Below are 26,243 nucleotides of genomic sequence, written 5' to 3' on the forward strand. Positions count from 1 at the left end.
GAGAAAATGGATTCTGTGTATTATGTAATCTAGGAGAAATTAAATGTAAATTTCATTTTATTTTTCAATTTGTATGAACATTTTAGATCAAAATATCTTAAAGTTGCATCATATATAAATTACGTTGTTACGAAAGAACTCAGATTTTCGAGATGGGCTATTTTTTCGAGATGGGCTTCTTTTCGAGACTACTTTTAAAACGTAAAGAGGAGGGGGGGGGGCTTTTTTTCAAAATGAATGCTGTAAATTTTGTGAATTTGTACAATTAAACAATAAATAAGGTCATTGTAACATCAATCTGTAGCCTATTTGGAGTGTATTTAACTGGCATTAAATCACCGAACTAATGTATAAGCAATGTTGTTTTTAATTTATTTTCTGAAATTCATGCACAGTGTATACAGGTATTTCGAAAAGAAGCCTATGCTATTTTGATATGATAACGAGATGGGCTTTTTTTTAGGCTAATTTTGCAAACTAAAGAAGGGGCTTCAATTCGAGATGGGCTTCATCTCAAGAATAAGCCCACTGGGCTTCAATTCGAGGTTTTACGGTATTCAGCTTAAAAAAATATCTAAATTAATTTACTAGGCTGATGGCAAGTTAATGACAAAACTATGCAAGCCCAGTCAGGCCTAGCCCTGTTACACCTCAATGAAAAATCTACCCACAGACGTCTTACAAGAAAATGGGAAAACTCATAACTGATTTTTCGGAGTCGTCATGTAAAAACACGATATCTGGTAGTTGACATTTTGTATTCATTATCTTACATTTGTTTGATGAGCACTGATATGGTATTAAACACTGTAAAAAAAATGTCATATGAATTATTTTTAAGATTTTAAATACAGAGGCTTACGTTTGACGACATGAATAAGATCCCCATTGTAGATCGAAACTTTCTGGGATTTAAATTACAATCTGACGCAAAACAATCATAAATTACAACATTAACGAGAATTGGTTTAACGGATGAGCCTTCTCGGCATAACCAACACACCAACAACGAAGTTTTCATTTTAGCACCATTGTTGCCTCACAGCCACCGTCACACGCTAAAACAGCATAAACGTTCGTAAATGCACGTGTGCGTATTCATGACTATACGTTTTGGTCAGTGCATCATACGTGTTATCAGAAATGGTTCATGATCTTTTGTTAACGTGACAGGAGGTCTGCCTTATTTCAATTCATGAATGCACCTTTTGCTAGAAAAAATGAAACTATCAACTTATTAGGGATCTGTGGCTACATCAAAGGATCTAGGCCAGATGGTCGAAATCCAGTTTGCCGAATGCCAGATTGAGGAGAACTTTTAATGGTAAAATCACTGTTTTCGGGCATCGCCCTTCATCAGGTGGTCATCAATCAGTAGATGCCTCAAAACATTATAGGCCAATGAATAATGTATTTTTAGGCAGGAATAGTGAAGCTTTTATTTTTAGAGGGCTTCAAAGGGCTTCCCTATTTATTGCTCACTATTCAAATTAAAGAGCCATTCTATCAGTGATTTAGGCTATTTAATCTTAGGCACCAATTTCAGATCTACTAAGGCTAGAAGACGTCCCGGGTGTATCCGCCCAGTCCTCTGGCCTTAGTACAGTAGATTTAAAATTAGTGCCTAAGATTATAAAGCCTAAATCACTGATAGTTTGGCTCGGTAAAATCAAAGTGGTGAGCAACAGGAAGCCCTTTTGATGGTCTTAACTAATTTTGTTGTGGTTGTTACATCTGAGTTTACATTCGGTTTCGCCTACAATAATTACCGTTATTACATTTAGCTCAAAATAGTTTACATTCGATTTCGCCTACATAGTTTATTACATTTTATTTCTAAATAGTAGCGTGCTGCGCTTTTGTACGGCGGTGACGACAAAATTCAAATTCGGCAAACTGAGTTCGGCAAACCGGGTTTCGGCAACTGGGATTTCATATTTTCAGTGAACAGGATTCGGCAAACTGGGTTCTCGGCAAAGTGGGTTAAATTCTGCAAAGCGGGTTTCGACAAACTGGATTTCGACCAACTGGGATGATACCACATCGAAGACTTTCGGAAAAAAGAAAAAAAAAGAAAAAGAAGAAAAAAAAAAAACATCTTTTCGGTTAAAGAAACATTCTTTTGATCCCATTACTAGTGAAAGTTCGATCAAAATTACCTTTCCTTAGGAAACTTACACCATAGAGCAAAGAAAAAGCTTAATGCGTTTCTACCAGTTCATGACCATTATCTTGTGCACTAAGAGAATTGAGATGAGAATCACGCGTGAATTATATACACATGTTGTCTCCCGAGAGAGATCCGGACACTGTGACTGTAAATAGTTCATTACAGCCACGCATTTAATGAATAATTCCCATACATTTATTAGAATTCTTAAAAAAAAAAATATTCTTAATGATGCTCAGGATATTACTTCATATGCAATAATACGGTAGTTTGATTAATTTACTAAATTACTGTTTCATGTAAATTATTCCTTTTTATCACAAAGCTGAACATTACAATAATTTAGAATAACTTGATAATAAAATACAATTCCGGCAAGTAAAGAAATTCCAATTTTGATGACTGGGTATTGTTAGATTTGGATCATTGGCTTAACTATAAATATAGAACTAAAAAAGCGCTTGATCAAGACAATATTTGGTGTGGGGCATTCTCCGTGGATACTGGTACTGGTACATACTTGCTTGTAACTTAAGTGGGCTATATACTAAAAAGAAAGATAATAGAAAGATTGCCATACACACACAAGGAGTCTTTTGTTATAATACGACCTTGGAGGATACGAATTTCTACTCTTTACTGTACAATTTTACTATCACGTGCCATTGTACGCCTGGAAACCATTATGCACGTGCGCAACCATCTCTCTTCAACGACCCATGAAGTACCGCACTGTATAAATTAATGTTTCGGAAGTAGGCCTAATAGCAGTGGCGTATCTAGCAGTATTAAAATGGGGGGTGGGGGGCGCGACCAAAATATGAGGGGGAGTGGAATTTATTTTCGGTGGCCACGCCCACTGAAAAATATTGCTTCTTAGATTCCCGAATACACGTTAACCGTGACAGATATGTTAAAGTATATCTCTTGAACGCAGTATTTAAGAAGAAAAGGGAAAAAAGGGAAGTTGAGAAAAGCATTAACTCAATTTTTTTTAGCATAAGCCTAGCCATGAAAATAACTCCATGGCCTAGCCTAATTTTTTTTGGTTCGAAGTTTTCGAATGTGGATACGCCACTGCCTAATAGGTCTATTTCTTCTTTTTTTTCGAGTAAACAAAAAAAAAAAAAAAAAAAAAAGAACAATTCTTAATGAGTTTTTGTTTGGAATTTAATTGAGATGTTTTGTTGTTTAGGAACTTGCACAACAAGAAGAACTCGAGCAACTTCTAGGGTGTCCCATCGGGAGTTTACTTCTGCTACCCGTTACAAACAGTGAGAATGATATACTCGGAGTGGCGGTGGTTGTGAATAAAACCAACGGCACTATGTTCACAAAGGACAATGAGAAGGTAAGGAATACATTTATAGAAGAGAATCACGCGAACCAAATGTAATATATAACACTCGTGGATTGAGACTATAATATATTGGTTGAAAAACTGTCGTTTTGTTAATCAGCATCTTAGGCCTCTGGGAGGTGGATGGAGTGAGTACGTGCGACAGAGGGAAAAGTCAAAGAAGAACGGGTTGGCGAGTGCGATTTTCGCTCTGGAGCCTAGACCGGAAACTATCCAGTAGATGAGGTCGATATTTTGGAGAGTGTTTTTGATGTGTAATATACAATGAAAGTGTGATCATCTAAGCTAAGGTGATCTGTAGGCCTAGTTAGACATAATTAGAGTTAAGATTATAGGCTAGGAAAGTTGTTTAGTTTGGACAGGGAGTTGCTATAGTGAACCGAATCTATTCTAGGAGTAAAGTTTGAAGTTTTTTTTTTTTTTTTTTTTTTTTTGCTACTGTGCTTGATTTTTATGCTTCAGACATTTTCAGTGGGGGAAAATTGGGAAGAGTCCTTACATATGCCACTGTCTGAACCACATTCATCCCAGTGCCCTGTCAATTCAATTCAATTCATTTATTCGCCTCAACAGATTACAATATGAACACACCAAAAAAACAGACGAAAAGGAGGCAGGCTTCCCCAAAACAGATTCAAATCTCTATCAAGTGGGTCGTCAAACACAATAAAATATAAGATATAAGAGATGAAAATTTCATATAAAATTACAAAACATTTTTCAATAATAAAAATAAAAAGGATAAAATACTCTATAAAACGATTAAAAATTTTCAAATTTCACAATAACAAAAACAAAATTAAAAAGTTATTGCCAAAATCTGCCAGCCTTACATCTCCCAAAAAAGCTCTTTAAGTATATTTTAAAAGGGCCAGATACCAAACAAAAGCATGTCTCTGACCTCTTTGAGTAAACTATCCCATGTACAAGGAAAGGAATTAAAAACGGAAAACTTAAACGAATTAGTACGAGAATAAGTGTGAACAAACTTAAGATTAAATGAGTGTCTAGGATTAAATGAGTGTTGTCACTGTAAAACCATGTTTTGTAAGGACGTATATGGATATACCATGTTTTTAATAGTTGAGTTGACAGCATGATGTTGAATAGGGACAGGTGATAGCCACAGGGAGGGAATTTTTCAATGAAGTTCCCGACTACCTCAGCCCCACAATGGTTTGGGCTGAGGTATAACATTTTATGTCCCTATCACTTCTAGATGGACAGAAATGGCACTCTCAGACTTGACTTTGAATCTGTCTATAGTATCTGCACCTAATATTCATCAAAGGCATTAAATATAGCTGGATTTGTTTGTATTCAATGAATTTGTGTTTGCTTCATGCTGTGAAAATGTCCAGTGTATTCAATGTCAAAGTATAAATTTAAAGGCCACTATAAAAAAAAAAAGAAAATAAATAAAAAACAAAACAAAACATTTTTTTTAAAACCTTTATAATAAATTATGAAGGTGTCTTTTTTTCAGTAATGAGTTAGGAAGAATAATGAAAGCTCAGAGGAAACAATAGCTATTTATAGAAAGGATTTTTTTCTTCTTTAAATAGTGGATAAGCAAATAATATAAGGCTGGTCGACCAAGTCACTTTGGCGAAAACTATTAAAAAAAATGAAAACAAACAAAAAACAAAACAAAAATTTTTTTAAAAACCTTTATAATAAATTCTGAAGGTTTTTTTTTTTTTCAGTAATGAGTTAGGAAGAATAGTGAAAAAGTTTAGGCTCAGAGAAAACAACAGCTATTTATAGAAAAGATTTTTTCTTCTTTAAATAGTGGATAAGCAATCTGTTTAATATAAGGCTGGTCGGCCAAGTCACTTTGGCAAAAACCTATTAAAAGAGTGTTTATTACTTATTAAGAAGACAGGTTATCATGCATGCTGTTCCCAGCAGAAAATGAATGAATTATAGTAAAATAAGGACAAATGTGTAGAGAAACACTTCAATTCATGATTTTCTATTAATAATGATATAATAGTTTGACTTTTTACTACATCCTTACTTTAGTATACTTTGGCAGGGGTCCAAACATTTTTCCAGGCACTGACCAAAACTGTCGTCGCAGAAACTAACCAATCTCCTCAAATTGCTAAACATGAAAGAGAGAACTATAGACGAGAACCAAGATCTTGCCAACAAGCGCTCCTGGACATCCCAAGGAGAAAACCTGGGGATCAGGCTTTCAGCACTACCGACCAAAGGCTCTTGAATAAACTTCCTTTGAACATTAAACATTCACCTTCACTTCAGACAGTTCTAAGTCAGTACTCAAAATGCCCCTTTTTGTAATCTCTTTTTTGAGTGATATCATGAGAGACAACATTTGGAATGGCACCATGGTACAATTGATTAATTTAAATTCAGAGTGTTTGCATCTTGGAAATTGAAATAGAGGGGCCCAGGGAAGGACTTTCACAGATTGGGGCCTATACCTCCTCAGCCCCACCATGGTTGGGGATGAGGTAAGAAAATTTATAATTTCGGCACCTCTACAGATGGCTGGAGATGCCACTGTTACACTTAAATTTGAATATAATAATTTTCTTTTTTTCTTTTTTTTAAAAATATTTTTGAAAAAATTTAGGCGGGGGGAAGGAGTCGGGCCTTTGAATCCACCACAACTGGATCTCTCTGAAAAGTGGGTTCATCAAACTTCGAACCCCTGCATTGGTATAACTTGGTATACTACTGGAACAGTACTGGTAGCCTACTTGAACTGCATAAAAAATTTACAGTCATTGACTATATATTTATCATCCACATCATTATACTTTTTGAACCAATAGCTTTATTTATTTATTTATTTATTAGGCACACAATACATGTGCCAAGGATTGTCAACAGCGAATATATCACTATCTTACTTGTAGGTGACAATCCCTTACACAAGACAAACATACACACTAAACTAAAGCCGAGTCATGGGTCTTTATAAAGTGATTTTCAATAAAGCAACGTATGCTAATATTTACTATAAATTGATTGTAATTTCATAATTGTGGGTGTTGTCAAATGAAAATAATTTAAATTTTTGTATACCAGACCATAATACAAAAATTGAAGTTAACACGTTGACTGCCAGACCTTTTTTTGAGGTTCCTTCCCATGTGCCAAACAAGTTTACATGTACAAACATACTTTTTTGAACAAGTTTACATGTACAAACATACTTTTTGGAACAAATTTACATGTACAAACATACTTTTATGAAATTTTATCTAGTCATCAAAATGATGTGTCATAAATTTCTGGGAAAATATTAGGGGGCGAGTAATCTCGTTGATGCCACTGTGATAGCACTTTTTATTGACTATGCCAAGTGCAAGTTACCCCATCCGCTTTTTTGCTTTTTGGTATATGTTCAAAGGGCGCCCCCACTTGTGCCGCTCAAGTGTACTACCGGCAACATAACACAACAAACATACATATGTCATTTGTACGTTATCGTCTAAGTATATCTTCCCCAAACTACCAGCCGTTGAGTCTCAGGTTTTTCAAACAAAGAAGTTATAAACGCTAGAAAGTTAGATTTTGATGAGTATACTCTTCCCTATCCGCAACACCCTGTGGGCGTGTATACTCGTTGCTGGCAGCCAACGTGCTAAACTTTAACTTGTTTCTGGATTGGTATGGTAGCCTGTGGTTTTCTCTTGAATGGAATGTCTGCATTCTTGATTGTCTGTAGTTTAGATGTTTTAGATGTCTGTATTTTCAATAATATGGTGCATCCGCTTCTCATGTTTTAGGATGGCTCCAGACGTATTTAATGCTCTACTATATTATGATGTCAATGTCATTATTTCTGGAGCGTCTTTCTCAGGGTATTTCAAGGCACTTAAAAATGTGAAAACCAGGAATTAACAGAAACCACAACATTTCAGCATGTTCCATCAATCTGTTATAATGCTGGTTTGCTATTATTATTCATGTTTGCCACTTTTCAACTTATGCTCTTCTGTCCACCAAGCCGTTTACAATCTTATGGTGAGCGATCATTTATATTCGCTGCCACACAGCCATGGAAAGCACTACAGTACCTGATACTCTGCGATTTCCCATTATCTGTTAAGACAAGGCTATAATACCCACTTATTTCACTCTGTTAATAATTTGTTTTTCTTTTTCTGCCATTTTTAGGATAGGATAGCCAGATGTGTAACTTGCTCCTGTGAACCATGTTCCAGCGAGCCCTTATTTAGGGCCTAAAACTGCTGGAGAACGGAGCACTTCATGGTCTCTTCTGCTTTCTTTTTGTCTCTTCGGTTGTTTCCATTTGTTTCGGTTAGGATATTCCTTAGATCTTTGGTCCAGTGGCGGCTCTAGGTTATAATTTATGGGGGAGGGGGCTAAGATGTCCGACTGGGGGGACTGAGTATTTATGGGTGTAACTATAGCCGAAGGCCTGAGCCGGGGTTGGGTATGGGAGGGGGATGTCCCTCCCCCCAAACAAAATTTGTTTTTAAAAAATTGGGACTTCTAGACTAGTAGATGGCCGGAAATTGCTGGGATTTTTTTTTTCTTTTCGGTCCGACTGCCCGACAAGCTTTGTTACTTGTATACTTGTATACTAGTGCCTTTCTTTTCAGTTACAAAGCACTGTAAGTGACTCTACACAATAAGTCAAAAACATCCCCCCGAGTAAAGCTTGCATAGAACCATAATACACATAATATACTGTATACTGTACAAATACAGCCATTATTACCATTTTTACTCAGAGAAACGAAGCCCATCAGGCATTGTGTGATAGTTGAGTTCTATACCATTTATTTATGTTCTGCACGTGCTTCATACTCAGTTATTTTTAAGTGATAGTTGGAAGAGAATGCAAAATGCCACTTTTAGTACTGGTGTACGATGCTGTCTTCCCAGGGTACTTAGTTTGTTAAATAGTAAATCTGGACTTCTTTTAAATTACTACTGTAATTACTGTGTGGGTGTCATTTTTTTTCTGTCAACATCATGCCTGAAAGACATCAGATGCAAATTCCAGCCATATTGGCAGTTTCATCAAACCAGATAGATGGCAGTTTTATGTACAGTAGAACCCCGATTTTACGAATTCCCGATTTTACGAACGTAAAATCATGTCATTGTTGTCAAATAAAGTTCTATTTAATGTACAAAACATGCATGCATCAAGAATTAATCGTTAGGCGTGTGCTGGAGTTTATTCACTCGGTCTTAGACGGTTTGCTGTACACTATCAGCGATCTCTACTACAATACAAAACGCAAATAGTGCGCTTTAAATACACTGACATTCAAAACGGCGATCATACTTCATGTCTTCAGCCGTGAGAAAACTCCGCCCAATGCGTAAGTTGTCGGCATATTGATAGGCGCATGATTTATTCATGTCTGAATACACCACCCTCATCATAATTTAATGAACCCCCTAATTATGAATGGATTTTATTTATCAAATTTAACTAACGTTAATCTACCATTTCATTATATCCCCCATAAAATAAGACACTGACGCCCACATTTTCTTTTTAACTTTATTATTCATTTACATAAATGTTAACATAGGCGTAGAACAATCGTATTGCATAAAAAAAGTCCAAGCGCCGTGTCTACAGCCAATCACCGCTCTTCTTTTAAAAAGTTGTGAACCCCTGATTTCCGGGTTTTTCTGTACAGGTCTTGATGCCACAAGCACATGGATCGAGTGAAAAACGTTATTGCGTTACTCGCCCTGTTGCGGCGCCCGTGGGGCTGTGTTTCTTCGTAAGCTACTTGTCTGAGAAAGAGAGAATAAAGTTTGTATACACATTAACAAGTACAGTATGCATAGTACTGTACATTATTATGATCTTTATTTTGAATTTCTTTCGAGCGCAAGTTGGAGTTTTGGCTCCAATCCAACAAAATTTCAGTCCAGGCCTAGCCTAGCCCAGCCTAGCATATCGGTATTGTACATATATAGGAATTTCATGTACGATTGATTTTTACGAACGCCTCTGGGCCCATTCCGTACATGAAATCCTACTGTGTTAGGATTACTATAGAAGAACTTTTTAAAAAAATACATCAGATTTTTGAAATTTTATTTATAAAATATTGTCTATATTTCAAAACATTGAGAAAGCAATAAAAACTTCAAGACATTATTTGAAAATCCTCTTTTACAGAGATTCTCAAATGACCTTTTTGGTGCTACTTAACCTCCTAGAATTGAAGAGAAAATTGTGATGACGTCCTATGGGACTAAACTGTTCTGATGTAATGCCAAATGACTTGCCAAGTAATTTTTTTTTGATTGGTAAATTATGACTTCTGTTGAAGATTTGATTTAGTGCATTGATGAGAATAAATTCTAATTATTGGGAAAGAATCAGAATTCTAGAATCTCCAATAGGAGCTGAGATTTATTATAAGTATGGATACTGTAGATGTAACGATAGAAGAAAAAAATGTTATAATACAGATTGAGATGCGATATTTCATTAAGCCATGTCTGCATCATTGGCGCTTTCGATTTACAGAGTTGACGAGTGAGTTTTTATTACACTCTAACATTTACATTAAAGTTTAGAAATCTAGGACATTCAGTAATTTTTCTGTAGTCATACAAAAAAATTACTATTTGTAAGATCTAGCAACATATGTAGTCTATTTTTCACTAGGACTATCCTAGGGCTGTTAATTGCCTCACTCATAGCTTGCCGATGAAATGGATGTAATTCAAATGTGTTTTATTTGAGTCTGTGTTTAGGGAGACTGAGTTTGATAGTAATTCAGTTTACTTTTTTGAAATTCCTTCTCAGCAGCATTTTCAATTGTGATTTTTGTTTTGTAGATTTAAGGCTTTTTTTTTTTTAAATAGAAAATAATAAATGAAATTCATAATTTTTATTTATAATTCCAGTATAACATAACACTTCAAGAATAAGTATCAAAATTAATAGTAATTCAGGGTTTAAGCAGGCCGAAACAATATATTATAGCAATTTTGGCAAATTTGGTGTAAAATAATTAGCCAAATAGAATATTGATAATCCAAAACAAAAGAAGCAATGGATACTGTATCTTCAATTCTATTAGCTGTTTGGCTAATTTTGAATGAAAATATTTAGCAATGGTTTTAAGGATTGGCTGTTGACAGCTTAAACACTGGTAATAATATACATACCGTAGTTCCTCGGGTATAATCCCACCGCTGACTTTACACCAAACTCTGCATACAGGCATTTCCCCGGGCAAAGTCCCAGTGTATAATTTAGGTGAGTAGGCCTACAGTAGGTCTAGGTCGGCAAATTTAACAAATGCTCACAAAATATGAAAGCTTTAGCTCCGAATTCGGCAGACCTTAAACTCTCCAATTGCTTAGACCAGACATTGTCACCATGAAGTTGAATAAAAAGCCCATTCTTGTAAATTCTTGTTGATTACTGTTGTTAAAATAAACAAGCTCCCTAACTGCGGCTAAAAATGGGCAACACCGCGGTCCGCCTCTAAAGAGACACGGCCAGTAGGCTGATCAGATCGTTAATTCATGGCATGAAGACTAACAAGCTCCATAGCTGCAGCTAAAAAAAGACAACACTGCGGTTCGTCCCCAAAGAGACCCGCCCAGTGGGCTAATCGGATCGTTAATTCACAGCATGAAGACCCATGTTGCACACAGACTCTCACTGCTAAAAATAACTTGTTACATCATGCATTACAAGTGGCGGTCTTTATGCGATAGGTAATTGGTTGGATTGGTTGTTGCTGGGTAAAAAATAACCTACGACGTCAAGAAAGTTTATGCAAAGGCTGGCCCAGCTCGAGGTAAGACCAAGATATGGCCTCTCTAGCTAGGCGCTTTGGCCTATTAATTAGGGTGTTCCCTTCCCTTCGATGTTTTAAGTAAACTCTGATTTCTTCACCGGAATATAGTTTTAGATGCCATTGAATCCTAGGACAGTTTTTCTGATACTTCTGCCACCTTGCAAAACGATCGTCACTTTCGTTCTGTTCATGCATATAGGAATCCCCGGTATAATCCCACCCCCCAAAATTGGGCCAATTTCAAGTTAATGGGGGGTGGGACCCGCGGAACTACAGTAATGGTATTTTTTCAAAATTCATGAAAACATAAAACATAGCAGCCAAAAGGCTGAATTGCGAGTTATTTGAACATCAAAAAGCTTAACAATAATAAAGGAAAAAATAAATAAGACCACTGCACAATATGATTATTAAAAGCATATAAAACATAATTTGCAAAATTACTTTAAAATTGCAGAAAAATTTAATAAAAAAATTGAGAAAATCAAATTGTAATTAATGATAAGTATATAAAACATTAAATTGAGGAATAAAAATATTCCATCAAGACAAAAAGAGAAAAAAAAAAATATCGCATAATAAAACATTAAAAATTACTGTACATAAGTAACATGTGAGAAATAATATAAAAAGATGATAGTAATACCAGTAACATTACAAACACGTTGAAGACATAGAAAGGTGAATAATGAATAGTAGCATAAAAAGCATTGAGAATGATGTACAGTAATAAAATATAAAGAGGAACTTCAAAACTATAATTGATTACATTCAAATGAGTTATAAGAATAAGAATACGTCACACTATCATTGTTGCTTACTCCTGCTCATGGTTAAGGTCCTACAGACAGTTTGCTAAACTATATTTCACATAGAAAGCACTGCGATGGAATTGTGTGAAGACAACTCAGAACTTCTGTGTAGAGCTCTAACATTTATGTGAGCCTTTTTTTATTCCTTGTTTCGCATACTTATTTTTTTAAAGATTATCGGAGGAAGGCAGAATAAAAATAAAATTTTGTTTTCTTATTTGGCAAATAGTTTTGCCAAAATCATGCAGACGGAGGAGACAAAAAAAAATATTTTACTTGTAAATGTTAAATAAGATGGTTAAATGCTTCAAATTATATATAATTTGGAAGAAATATACAAAATTTATCTTTGGAGATTTCAAGACAGCAGAGGGCATAATAAAAATAAAGAAAAAGTTTTTTTTATCTGAAATTTCCATTTTTTCGTGGCAGCGGGTGCACTAATTGGCTAAAAATAAAATTTTATTTTTATTAAAAATCATCAATAATTGCAGTTGGTGGGTTCGCTAAACATGGTATGAAAAAAGTCTCGCCTTAGCACGAGTCCCATGTAGCATTTTATCTTGATTGCATCGGGTATTATTGTTGATGGTAATATGATTGGAAGAGGTTCGTTGAACTCTTCATAATCAGCTGATTAATGTGATTTTCATTTTCATTTTATATGATTAGCTTTATCTATTACTCTAGACACTTACACAGATATCTCCAGAGATATTTCTAATGCCATTGGAATGATACAGTATTACTTCTATAATAATCAACAATAATCATTCATATGAAAGTTTTATAAACCATGTTGACACATACAGTATTCATTATAGCAGTGCAACAATTTATTAATATTGCAAACAAATTAAAAAAGTAATAATCTACTTTAGTTTCATATATATATGAGAAATAAAACTTGTTTTTTTTTAAGGTGTTTGCCTTGAAGTTTAAGAAATCATACTTTATAAATGACATAAAAAAGATAACTCTTTGAAATCAAGAAGTTTTTATTTTAGCCTCTTCCCATCTCTTCCCACCCTTTATTTCAGTAAACAACAATAATGAATCTGTAATAGAGGAAGGAACGTAAGGGATGTATAGTCTTGATTTGTAAAAGTGGTTTGGAACAGTGGGAATGGTTTAATTTTCCAACCTCGAGTTTGGGGTTTCAATCCTTCACTGTGCATTTCGCTTGTATTCTTGAGCAAGGTAATTTACATTGCTTCAATCTACCCAGCTGTATCAATGGGTACCAGCAAATTGCTGGGAGTAACCTGTTTAGGACCAGCGTCCTAACCAGGGGAGTATTACACCCTCATCCGCTTCACGCTACAGAAACTGGGGATAAGCGCTATTAGCCCTGATGGCTTTAAAAGATTTACCTGTATAGTAAATCATGACTTGGTCAAGGGGTGTATGAGAACAAAAATAGGATTTGGATAATATTATCAAATATTTCTGGAAATTTTTTTTGTTTTGGTTAATCTAGTTTTTTGTTAGCAAATTAAATATTCATATTTTACATTTAACTATAACTATTTTTTTAGTGGATTAAATTTGCTTACAAAAATTTACAGCTGAATTACCCAAAAAGAAAAATTTAAAAATATCCTATTCAATATCCAGAATTAAATTATTTTCTCTGATTAGTCAAATAAATGAAAAAAAAACACCCCGATGAATTAAACATATAGCACCTTGTTTTGATTAACAAATTTATTTAAAACTACTAGCTTTTGCTAGCTTATTATACCTCCATGCTCATGCTAACTTCTTCAGGTGAAGGGAAGTATGTAATCCCATTAGGACATAAAATCAAGGATGTGTTTAATCTCATTGGACAGACTTCAAGAGGTATATAATACCATTGGAAGGGAGTGATCAAGGACTGTACTGTAATCTCATTTAAAGAGCTAAACATGTGTAATTTAATGTTTTTATCAGTTAATGTTACTGAAATATGGATTATTGACCCCAGAATTTATCCTTTTACTTCTGTGTAAAATGAAAACATCAGGAGCCTGTTTATAGACGATATATTACATTGGAATGAACGTTCCTTCCTCACGTCTCGACAGACCCATTATAACAATGTTGAATTTCTCTACTTAACAGATTCGTTTTCCTCTGATTTTACCATGTTTTGACCAATTAAGTCTGTCACAAGAAACAATTAATCTTACTTTATCTTTTGCTGAACTTTCAATTGTGCTGCTTAATTTTTGTTTTCAAGATGCTAATTCTTTTACCTGGATGCCATTAACTCCTTTAAACTGACCTATGTGATTAGCTATAAGTATACTTTATAAAGTGTAGGCGTACAGTAAATATGTCTGTGTGCCGAGTACTATAAAGTTAAATATATTTGTGTACATGCTAAAGGGTTGGTATCGCCTCCCTCAACTGGTAATGTTTGAAGCAAAAGCAATTGAGCTCATGTAGTTAAAAATCACTTCACAATACATTATTTCGCTCCCGCTCATTTAATTATCAATCCTTCACTACTGCATTCATGCCCTATATCAGCATCCCCCCTCCCATTTCAAGTCTCCTAAATATGCCACTCTGTGGGGAATGTAGTTTTTTTTTTCATTTATTCTGAATAAAAAAATAATATTCATGGATAAAAACACAATAAAGTACTAGCAAGGCAGACTTATTTCCATCGTGGTCCAAAATATTAAATATACAAGAATAAGAAACAATCAATCAAACAAAAATACAATACAAGGAATTCAAAGAAAAAACAAATGTAATTAAAAATCACTTAATCTTAACATTTTAGTGTAATATTCTTTACATTTCAAATAATTAAATTGAGGGTGCGTGTTAAACAGAAAAAGGATTCTCACTCAACGAGTCTTATTTAGGTTTGAATCCATGATAAATGAGCATTAAATTATGATCAGGTATTATATACATGTATTAAGAAACATGGAAGAAAAAAAATCAATGAAGATATAAAGTTTGTTTGATGTTTTACTTATACAAGGCTGTGTATGTTTTTAAAATGTTTTTTATTGTTTTAATGTATTGTACAGTATGTGTTATTAATAATGTGTTTCAAGTGCATAGAGACTTATGCGCTTTACAATACACAGCCATATACCATTTACATTTAACATTCTATAATTCAATTCAAGTGGAATTTAAAATAAAGTTAATAAAATACATTGTATTTCTGTCATTTCTTATTGTGATTTGCTGGCATCATAAAGGCTGTTTAAAGATTATTTGGTTAAAAAAGTGAAATAATTTGTTTTTATATTGTTATAGTTAAATAGTATTTTTATTATTTTGGTGTACAAAATATTTTGCAAAATATTGCAAAAAAATAAATAAAACATGTGACTTTATACTTATATCTTTACAGCTTTTAGTCACCTACTTAACATTCTGTGGAATTGGAATAACTAATGCGCAAGTTTTTGACAATTACAGGAAAGAATATGATCGCAATCGTGTACGTATTTTTCTTAGAATAGTTGTTCTCAGAGGGCACAAAACCGCACTGTTTTTAAAGATACAATATCTGCCAAAAAAAAAACAAAAACAAAAAAAAAACCTTAAAAATTGATTTACAACATTGAAAATCTCATTTTAAAGTGATTGAAAGTCCTTGACTTCCTTCCAGAAACAAGTAGAAAAAAAATGTGGCACATAGGTAGTTCTTAAAGGAACTGTTGTTAGTTGAGAATGTCTCAATATTTCGATTGAGTTGTTTCAGTCGTCTTTAGGAGAATAATATCAAATCAGGTATTCAAATATGGAATCAAATTTTACATTTTTTTAGCTCGTGACAGGCAGTTCATTTTTAAAATTTAACATTTTAATTTTTTTTCAGAAACTGTTGGAAGTGACCCATCACCTTTTTGAAGAGCAAACATCATTGGATAATGTTGTACAGAAGATAATGCAGAGAGCTCAATCATTATTGAAATGCGAGCGGTGCTCAGTATTACTTGTCAAGGAGCAAGGATCTGATGTAAGTTCATGTTATTGATCACCAATTAATCTATCAATCAATGCTTACTATGCCATACTTTGAGAGTTGAAGAGAAGCACCTTTAACACAGTTTTTGCAATGGAAACTGAATGATCTTTTCTTGCGGTTTTTCTTTCTGATGCTCTGTTGTTTGAGTCAGACCTTGTTTTGCTTATTTTCTCTCTTGGTGAACTCTTTGAGAGATCTGGCAAGTTTGATGCTAATGTATCATGGGTGTTCACCCCGCCCCTCTCCCCGTCTCATGATGGCAAATTTGTCCCAATATGTTGGTTAAAATACTAAAAATGGCCATTATTAAGTTTCATTGGAGTAGGGAGAATTTTCACACCCCTAAATCTGGAATAAATGTTCTGAAGCATTAAGAAAAAATTCCATCCAATAAATTTATTAATCAAACAATCATTCAATAGGCCTATCAATCACTCAGTTCATAAGTTATAGTTGAATAAACAACCAAATGGTGGTCATGAAATTGGTTTTGGGCTCAATTGTGATGGGTTAACATAAATTTGTTGGAGAATTTAATGTATGAAACCTTTGAGAATAATAATAATGATATTGGATATTAGTTTAATGTTTAATTAACAATGTTTTCATATTGTATTGATTAACATAAAAATAAAAATAGATTTTAAAAATGGTAATGATACTATCTGCTAGTTTGAAGATAAGGTATCTTGGCTAATGTTAAAGTAAATTTTATATCTAAATTTCCTACTTTTCTTATCTAAATATACATTCTTATTGGCTTAAGTAATACCGTAATTTTTTTTTTTATATCACCCTTAAATTGGCTTGAGCTGAGCATCTGGTCGAGAGGTAATGTTCCTCCATTTTCTTTAAATCCGCCAATGTCAGTTTAATTGGAGTCAATCGCTCGTCTGCCCCAATAACACACGCAAGAGAGTTCGAGGAGACGGGGGACATGGTGCTGGCGCCGTATTATGGCCGCCGTGGGTCCAAAATTTCTAATTCCAAATTTGGAATATAGTAGTGACAAAAATGGTAGTCAAATTTATGATGATTAAGTATTAATAAGAATATCAGCAGAAGTACTGTAGAATTGTTCTGATCTGTTGACAGTACATTTGTAGTTGCTTTTCCTTGAGTCTTTCAACAAGTATTTTATATGACTTATTTTTTTTATTTTGGGAGGTTTTCAGACTTGACACACACCTACATTTACTGAAATGCTAGTACAGTAAAAGTATTGTATTATAGTTTAAATCATCCTATTTTTTGTTCATGTGTTTAAATGTAAATTTACAGTAAAAAAATAAATAAATAGAAAAAATGTACATTCCAGTTGTGTATCTAGGGATGGTGGGTGGGTCGCACCTCCCCCAAAAAACTTACGCCCCAGACACCCACCATTTCCTACTCCACCTTCGCGCCCATCAGCCCCCATTTATTATTACGCCACTGATTACCTCTTAAGTTTTGTTTTCCTAATATCCTAATTTGTTTGTTGACTGAATAAATTTTAATTTCTGTATATCTTTAATATTCATTTTAATAATAATTTAATATTTGAACTTAATTGTGCCATACAAGCTTGTATCACCCATGGAGTGCAATTTTACAGGTACAGGGCTGTGGTTCCATTGCTGATTTCGAAATGAAAAGTCTATAAAACAATAAATGAAAAAGTTGAAGACAATTAATTGAAGAATCTTTACAAAACAAAGGTGATAGAAAGAAAATAAAATAAACTATATCGTCTTCGTTACTTTTATTCTTGTTTTAGTAAAGTGAAACAAGGCCATGTCTTGCTCTTATTTAGATTAAAGAATAATTGCTTGAGATAATTACATTTATACCATTATGCAATTGTTATAAATCAAATTACTTTTGTGAATTACTATCAACAACTGATAAAGCACTTTCCATCAAAATAATTATATTAGTTTAAATGCAGAATAAATTGGAATGAAAATGAAATACCAGTAACTTAAACTTCAATTTTGTCATCAAAAGATGTGCTTTAATCTAAATAATGCCAACCATGTTAAAAAAAAAAATCACAAAAAATTAATAATTGAAAAACATTAGATGTGTGTAAACAGATGTCTGATTCCATTGTTTGCATGATGTTGTCTAATGGTTAATTGAAAAAAAAAAGTCTAATGGAACTTCAATAAAAAAATTACCTTTTCTTAGAAAATCATAAAAAAATAAATTTAGCAAACTATCAAATGTGACACTTTTTGCAACATTAGAGAATTTGCTTTTCATAGAAATTCTTACAAAAACATTCAACTATTAAATGTGACATTGCAAAATGTGCCGTAACAGTGATAATGATGAGACATTCAATTATGAAGGCGTTCTTTCTAGTGAAAGCATTTCAGTCTAAGCTTTAGGCATCAAACAGTTAAATGAAGAACATATAACGCAATAAAACAAAATATACAGCAGCTTCTCAGTTGGCTAGTGGTAAAGACTATGTGTGCGCTGATCCGTGGAGATCTTTCATTGGTTCCTGGTTCATTTCCACTATACTCTCCCTGCGTTTCAGTGGAGAGCTGAAATGCAAATGTCAGTAAAACCCACCATCTTTCGAAGAGGTCTAAGCCATCACTTCAGTGTACCATGGTCACGTTCAAGAAAGCAGTTCATTTTTCAGATCAGAGGATTGTCTTCCAGTGTACTGTAGGCCTACTGCCCAATTCACCACTAGAAGGACCCTGCTGTAAAGGAGTAAAGCTTCCATGAACCACACTTGGTGCCCTTTACAGTACAAACATGAAATCCCATCCAATCCAACTAAACTATCAATTAAACTAAAAGCTATCAAGGTTAAGAATGATTTAAAACGATTAATAAAAACATAATACAACAGTGGGATTTGTCAGTATTGGTTGTGTAAAAAAGTCTGCCTGACATTTATTACAGCTAAAATTGAACTAAAACCTTGGAATTCAAAGGGTAAGGATTTTAACCACCAAGAAAAAAATTCACTTTTTAAAAGTACTTTATTAAAATTTTTTCATCCAGTAATTAGCAACTCTCATTTTCTGTTCAAGGTGAGAAAGATTTTACTTGCTTTCTTGGAAGATATATCATAAACAATGATTATTATTTGGCTATTCTAAAGTAATTCTAAAGATGAGTTAAGTTGCTGCTGGCTAGAGTCGTATGAAAGCAAAGGATTTAAATTAAGACAAACCTAAAAAAAGATACTTAAGTACTTACAGAAGCAGCGATATTATCATCATCTTGGCTCATGTTTCATATTAAATACTCTGTTTTCAGTCTATTACTTTCATTTTTGAGTACATTCTGATCTATGCACTTATGCCCCCAAGTTTATTTGTGATATTTCTGCAGACTTCTTAAATAAAGAAGCGTACAGTGTACACAAAAGCTTGTATTTAAAGTACCTCAACTAGTTTTTATAAATGGTACCTTTGCTTTACAATGGTGTTTACTGATTTTCTTCACAGATAAATAAAATTAATAATTTAATGAGAGCATTCTAGCCAGTAGTACTAATCTGATCATAATCACAAACTTTTTCGAAGGGTTAAAAAAAAGTTAATAACTAAAAATGCCTGACATTTTTTCCATGAATGATGTTTAATTACTATCTGGACCTCTTGTTACGAATAAATGTGCACAACATTTTGGCTACGGTCACACTAGAGTCTCAAGCCTGGCTTGACTCACCCCCGGGTGAGATTTCAAGCTAGGCTCGAAATTCTGGGTCGGTCACGACACTACCTGAATTTAGTTGGATTGACCTCCAAATTAGGAAAGTCGAAATAGGAAGTTAGAGCGCCGCCACAATCAAAATACCCGCACGCGAATCTAGATGATCTAGGCCTAGGCTCGGATGTAATGGCGATGCTAGTTTTCGGATTGATAAGTATGACAACTGATGATTGCGTCTTATTATAATACACACATGAAGAACTCGCGGGTTTTTTTATTCCAAAACTTCTAAATGTAACGGCGTCGTCGAATGTGATTGGTCGACAGCCGACTAGGAAATGTCAATCCTGGTCACGCCAGGGTCAATCCAGGGTCAATCTGGGTGCTGAGCCCCATTGAGATCGAGGTCACGCCAGGCGCGAGTCAATCCAGGTGTTGTCACATTACAAAAATCTCACCCGCGGTGAGTCAAGCCTGAGACTCTAGTGTGACCGTAGCCATTGAGAGTTGAGGTTACAGTATGTAAAATTTTGACTGTTTTATTGCAAATGCTCTGCTGGAGGGTACCATTTATTAAGCACTTGGATTCAAACACCATTCAAAGAAGACTTTTTTGTCATTAAATGCTATACAGGAGTATAAAAATATTAATGATGGCAATGCCGCAGATGGCAATGAAGGTGGCATCGGCATTGATGAAAGCTAATAGAGGATGATATTAAATATATATGATGGTACATGATATATTGTGATATGTCATATGATATTGATATTAGTATAATGTAACATTGTATGTTATTCTAATAATTATTTATAATTAGTTTAACCACAAAGACGCTAGCCCATCTTGGATGCTTTTCATCAAGGACGTAAAAGGCATAAATTTTCCCGCTAGGGGATCAGAACAGAAGACACAGAGCCTAAATTTAAATGTCACTGTGATCAAGAAACCTCTACAGAGACATCAATATGCAAACATATGATTTTAGATATATTATAATTCATAGTTATTTTATTATTGTTACTATTTAATATTCAAACCATGTTCAGTATCTATACCAAGACCACTACAAATTCTTACACAATATTGTGAAATTTCGACCATTCAAAAAAAAAAAAAAAATCATAAACTTTTGAATGGAGTTTGATGAAAGATGTGTTAATCCGTGTGTATGTTTTATTCAAAAGCAGAAGATATGATGGGATTATTGTATTTTAATTGCTATTACTATCACCAGTATTGTTTTGTTTGTATTATTAGCTATGCATCTGTGCCAAAATCACTTATAAATTTTGTAAACCGTTATTCCTTCTGGGCAATATACTGTACCATTTTGGACATTTTAACTCTTTTTAGTAGTGATTCTTGAGATCATTTTAACATCAATAGTAATGATTCTCATTTTAACATTTCTTTTTAATGATTCTTGCAAACCTTTTTTAACATCTCTTTTTAGTACTGATTCTTACAAATATATATTTTTTTTAACATCTCTTTTTAGTAGAAAATTCTTTGCAGATCATTTGGACATATTTTTTTAGTACTAATTCTTGCAGATCATTTTAACATCTCTACAGCCCCTAAAACCACTGGGGTTTTTTTCAGCATACGAGTTACTTGAACAGTTTGCCGAGTTGCTACCTCGGCAAATTCGGCAAAAACTTGTAGGAAGATTCACGAAGCAAAATTAGCGCTATGAGTTGACAACATGTAGTAATCTTGAAGAACTCACAGGTAACTCGTAGACTACTCAGGGTACTCTTACCTAACTCATACACTACTTGGGATACTCATCCACGAGTTTGATGCGAGCACCCCAAAATGAGTGTGGGTTAAGTACGAGCGCAACGAGTTGGCTACAATCGCCAGAAGCATTTGGTACGACTGGATTTTTAATAGCTCAGAATGCTCATACAAATCATATCTAATTTGGTACAAACTTGTTACGCTCATAATAATCTTCTAAAGGTTGTAGTAAATACACAGTAATGACATTTTGATGATAAAGGAGCTCTTGTATTTTCTATGCAAGATCCCATATAATGAGAGTAATATTTCATTTTATCATATTAAGCATCAACTCACTTAAACATAAAAGACATGGTCAGTGTTCCTCTACTGGAATCGGTTACCCGTTTCTGTTCACAAATTTAGTTCTATTCAAGAAGAATCTCAAATCTTTATTACTATCTGGTTTATTTTTCACTGGCGCCTTTCATAATTGTTGAATTGGCGCGGTAAAAATTTCTAGTTTATTATGCGGAAACCCGTGGTCTTCGTCAGATTTGAACCGCGAACTCAATGATTGAAGGCATTAAGTACCAAGATTGAACTCTAATCCGTTTAAGCATTCTTTCTCTACAGTTTAAACGAATAGTTGCAATTATCATTGCGGTAAATATAGAAGTTCAGCCTTTATGATGAATAAGTAAGAAAGGATTCTCATTAGACCTACGGTTTGACCTAGCTGTGACAATTCACCTGCAAAACCATCAAGACTCATTTACAAATACGAGTACTTAAATGCAAAATCAAGCCCAACTGTTAATGGTTTAAAGTAGTTTTATGCAAAAACAAGCCTACTGTAATGGTAGCTTAATGATTAAGAAGTGTTATTAATGAATGCAAGCCCTGCTGTTTGACGTCAAGATACAACTATACGTGTCCGTTGTCGCATACCATGACTTCCTGCAATATGGACTGTAATGGTTGTTTCTTCCAGCATGATTTCAAAATAAAAGTATAATATAAGTAGATGGACATGTGTTGGAGAAAGTCGTTTCCCCCGTTTCGTTTTTATAATTTTTTTGGATTCATTTTCACTACATACAAGGCCCTGGAAGCCACTCTAGATGAGAAGTAACATTTACAATTTTTAAAATTTATTTTTCACTTTTTTCTTTTTATGCCATGGGCTGTAGCCTGTTTGTACCAGTGTTAAACTTAGCTTGAATCATTTAACAGCATGGCATCCATGCATGGGTTAGCATGGCTGCTGGTAGTGTCCTATTTAAAGTCCAAAGCACAAGCTTAAAATCCAGGATAGAAACCGCTACTTCAAATATTTCAACCAAATGTTGAAATTGGCCAACCAATTTCAACTGCAAATGAAAATTTATACATTATACAAAGCTAATAACATTGGTCTAATTAAAAAAGAAGCTTTCCATTATGTTCCAAAATATACTGTAAGCTTTAGCTTATAATTCAGTATAAGAAACTACTACAATTTCTTTCTGAAAATTAATTTTAATTTTTAAAATTCCTTGTTTACTGTCCCCTTCCTCACCTTTTTTTTTTTACTATCGAAGATGCAAAATTTCAATTGCTGACACATTTTATAGTTTACAAATGCATTTTTAAACACAAAGACCCGATAACAGCAAGAGAAGCAATGGCAAATCTAGGACTGACAAATTGTTTACAGCATATTTTGCTACGCAGAGAACATTCTTGGCCATATTTGGACAAACTGTGAAAAATAACAAATATCAAATAATAAGTGCCTGTCTCACCAACTTTTTGAAAAAGCCATGACGGGAAACAAGGATTTTTTGTTACTTGGCCTTAGCCGAACATCTCATCAGAATCCATACTAGGTCAGCATGATAGTGTCTTCTCCCATCATGCATCTTTTAGGAAGTCTTTGACCCTTAGTCTTTTAGAGAAATAACCGGACTAACCTTAATTCTCTCTTCTATCTTAAAAGTACTCTAATTATTTTCCCTTTGCCTACAGCTTTGCCTTAGATTTGACCTTTTCTAGTTGTAACCTACAAAAAAAAAACCATCTTGATGAAATCAAGAGGACTCTTCATTTTTAATCATCTTTGATTCATCATTGATTCAACACCATCGTCGCTGTCATCGTCACAATGACGGGAGATGATCTTTTCGATTTCCCGATGTTTCCCAGGAGAAGTCATCATCATTGCTCTACTCTCTTTGTTCGACAGATGAGATTAAATCATAAAAAATATCACCAATACGAGAGAAAATTGAAGAAAGTTAAAGTGGTTTGATTTTTCTAATTCTTGTATGTGAAGTATGATGTATTAAAAATACAAATTTAAAGTAAATTTGTATTGATTGATTGATTGATATTATTGGATGTATCCAATAGCAAAATAGCCAGAGTCATGTATCCATGGGTAAAAATGCACCATATATATAATTTATTATATATTTTATTATTTATTTATTTTATATATGATAATATCAAAGGGAGATTCAGTGGTTATAGAGGAGGCCCGAAAATTTTTGAAAACTAAAAAAATTGGAGGAAAATGAAAATTGCATTCAAATTTAAGTTTGATTGTGCTATCTCCATAGACATAAAATTTCATACCTCAGCGCCAACCATAGTGGGGTTAAGCAAAAATTCTCTCCCTGGAGCCTCTCTATTACATTTCATGAATTCGCCATGGTGATTATTATGCTAAAGAAATGTATAAACATAGAAAAAAGAACTAGTCAATATATGTATACCAAGCAATACCTGGAGAGACATAGGTTCCATAACTGCTAAGAACACCCAATTCCTCTCCTCCACCCCCAAACTAATTCTAAATTTCTATGACTTGAACTGAAGTGTGATTTTTTTCAGGGCTCATTTAAATTTCACTTGAGCCATTAATTATTGGTAATTGATAACATTTCTCCCTCACTGAGCCTCATAATAAAAGTTAATTGTAGACTCAGATCAGCATACCGGTATTATTATGTTCATTTCTATTTAATTAGTTTATCCTAACCCAAGTTTTAGCTCACATGGAATTGGATGAGATGATAACATGATTCTTTATTGTCATGTAATCAATACAAGTCACATAACATTGTATTAATGCATGCCATCGCAAATAACAATAATAGGCTCCCAGTTGGAGCCTGTGTCTATTGTCCTATACTGTATTGTTTACTAAATTATATACGTGGGGATTCAGTTTGAGAAATTTGTAATAATTTACTTCTGCGCACAACGTTTTGGTTTCAGATGTTTTTAGGTAAAACCAAAAAGTTGAACTCTTGGTCTCGGGGGTTATGTCATGAAACGCAAGCCTCCTATTATTTTATCTCGAAAAGTACTTCAAAAGACAGTAAAAGTCATTGATATCGAACGTGTTCTTTCGTGTCTATATGACGCATGTTCAAGTTTCGAATGCAATTTTGTTCACGTTCCAAACCATATTTGATTTCTAATAGGGCGCCCCCTACTTCGTGGTAGTAGTATACTCATCATGCACCTCCACCGGATTTACTCATTCTTACAGTGTTAACTTCCAGACGATAACATTGGTGGCTCATTCTCGTTTTGCATGGTTGTATGGGAACGCTAAGCTACCAGAATAGACTGAGCTAAACCTGTGTATAAATACATATTGTAATTACCCACTGATATTGTTGAATCGTCTATGTAAATGGTATTTTTCCTTATAGTTATTAACATGTTTTCTTGGCATTTTAGATACCATGAATACAGATGAAATGTTATTAACTTCCCCAGTCTCATGCATTGACTTGAGACTTATATGTTTTAAGCCCTGTAACAAAATTTATCAAAGAAAAAATATTAACATCACTATTTATTTTGTAGAGGTCTTTAATTGGAGGTTGGGGAAATAATTTTCATTTGGGTCTACCAAAACCATGGTCTTTGTCTCAAAGTAGAGGGAGTCTTTTATTGGAGGGAACTGCTAATGTTAAAAGATAAAAATTCAAATGGGACCACAGAAAAGTGGTCTTTAATTGGAGGGGTCTTTAATTGGAGGGAGACCTGTATTTACAATTTTTTTTCTAAATTACTTAATATTTTTTGTGTATTACAGAAATGAATAAACTAAAAATTTTTCATTTTTGTCAAAAGTGTCTAAAGTGGTAATTTATGGTTTAGGTTTTTTTTAATAAAGTTTCAAAAATGCCTATGTATGTGGAAAATGTAGTTGATTACCAAAGGTTACAATTTTTATTTTGAAGACTGCATGGCCTAGGAAGTGTACATTTTTTATGGGGCAAGTTTCCAAGGGCGGGTTTTCTAGGGGCGAGTTGACTGCCTAAGAGTGTTGCCAAAGTGCGAGCCAGCGTGTTATTTGATCGCAAGTGCGAGACATCGCAAGTGTGAGCCAGTGAGCCATGCCGTCACAACAATAGATACGAGATGTTACTCGAGTTGTGTGAGGTATCGCTGAGATTTGTGGAGTACAATTCAAAAAACAACTATAGGTCTAATAATGAATTATTGTGATGTTAAATAGACAATGTTAGCTATCAAGGAGTGACATTGTTTTTCATTGGGACCTTCATCCCTTCAAGGCTAGGCCTATACCATCCTAGCTAGTCTAGGCCTAGAGTAGGATAAGGCTAGCGCGACATTCGGACGTTGGTACGTGTTGGTTAGTCTAAAACGTCGCCTAAAGTAATTGATTTTACCCGGCAGAACGAAAGAAGGAAACTCCGC

At 34.1% G+C, this 26,243-nt stretch overlaps 1 protein-coding gene across 1 annotated transcript in view; it reads left to right on the forward strand.

Annotated features, from left to right (window-relative positions):
• LOC117115184 (dual 3',5'-cyclic-AMP and -GMP phosphodiesterase 11A-like) overlaps positions 1-26,243 on the forward strand; it is a 91,843-nt gene that overhangs the window by 8,056 nt on the left and 57,544 nt on the right. The window contains exons 3-5 of the mRNA XM_033258892.1: positions 3,366-3,521; positions 15,503-15,592; positions 15,974-16,114. Coding sequence (XP_033114783.1) covers positions 3,366-3,521; positions 15,503-15,592; positions 15,974-16,114 — 387 coding nt within the window. The remainder of the gene's footprint in view (positions 1-3,365; positions 3,522-15,502; positions 15,593-15,973; positions 16,115-26,243) is intronic.

This window comes from Anneissia japonica, unplaced genomic scaffold (assembly GCF_011630105.1).
Source record: "Anneissia japonica isolate Jap-2015-1 unplaced genomic scaffold, ASM1163010v1 scaffold6997_len847652_cov182, whole genome shotgun sequence".
Lineage (NCBI taxonomy): Eukaryota > Metazoa > Echinodermata > Crinoidea > Comatulida > Comatulidae > Anneissia > Anneissia japonica.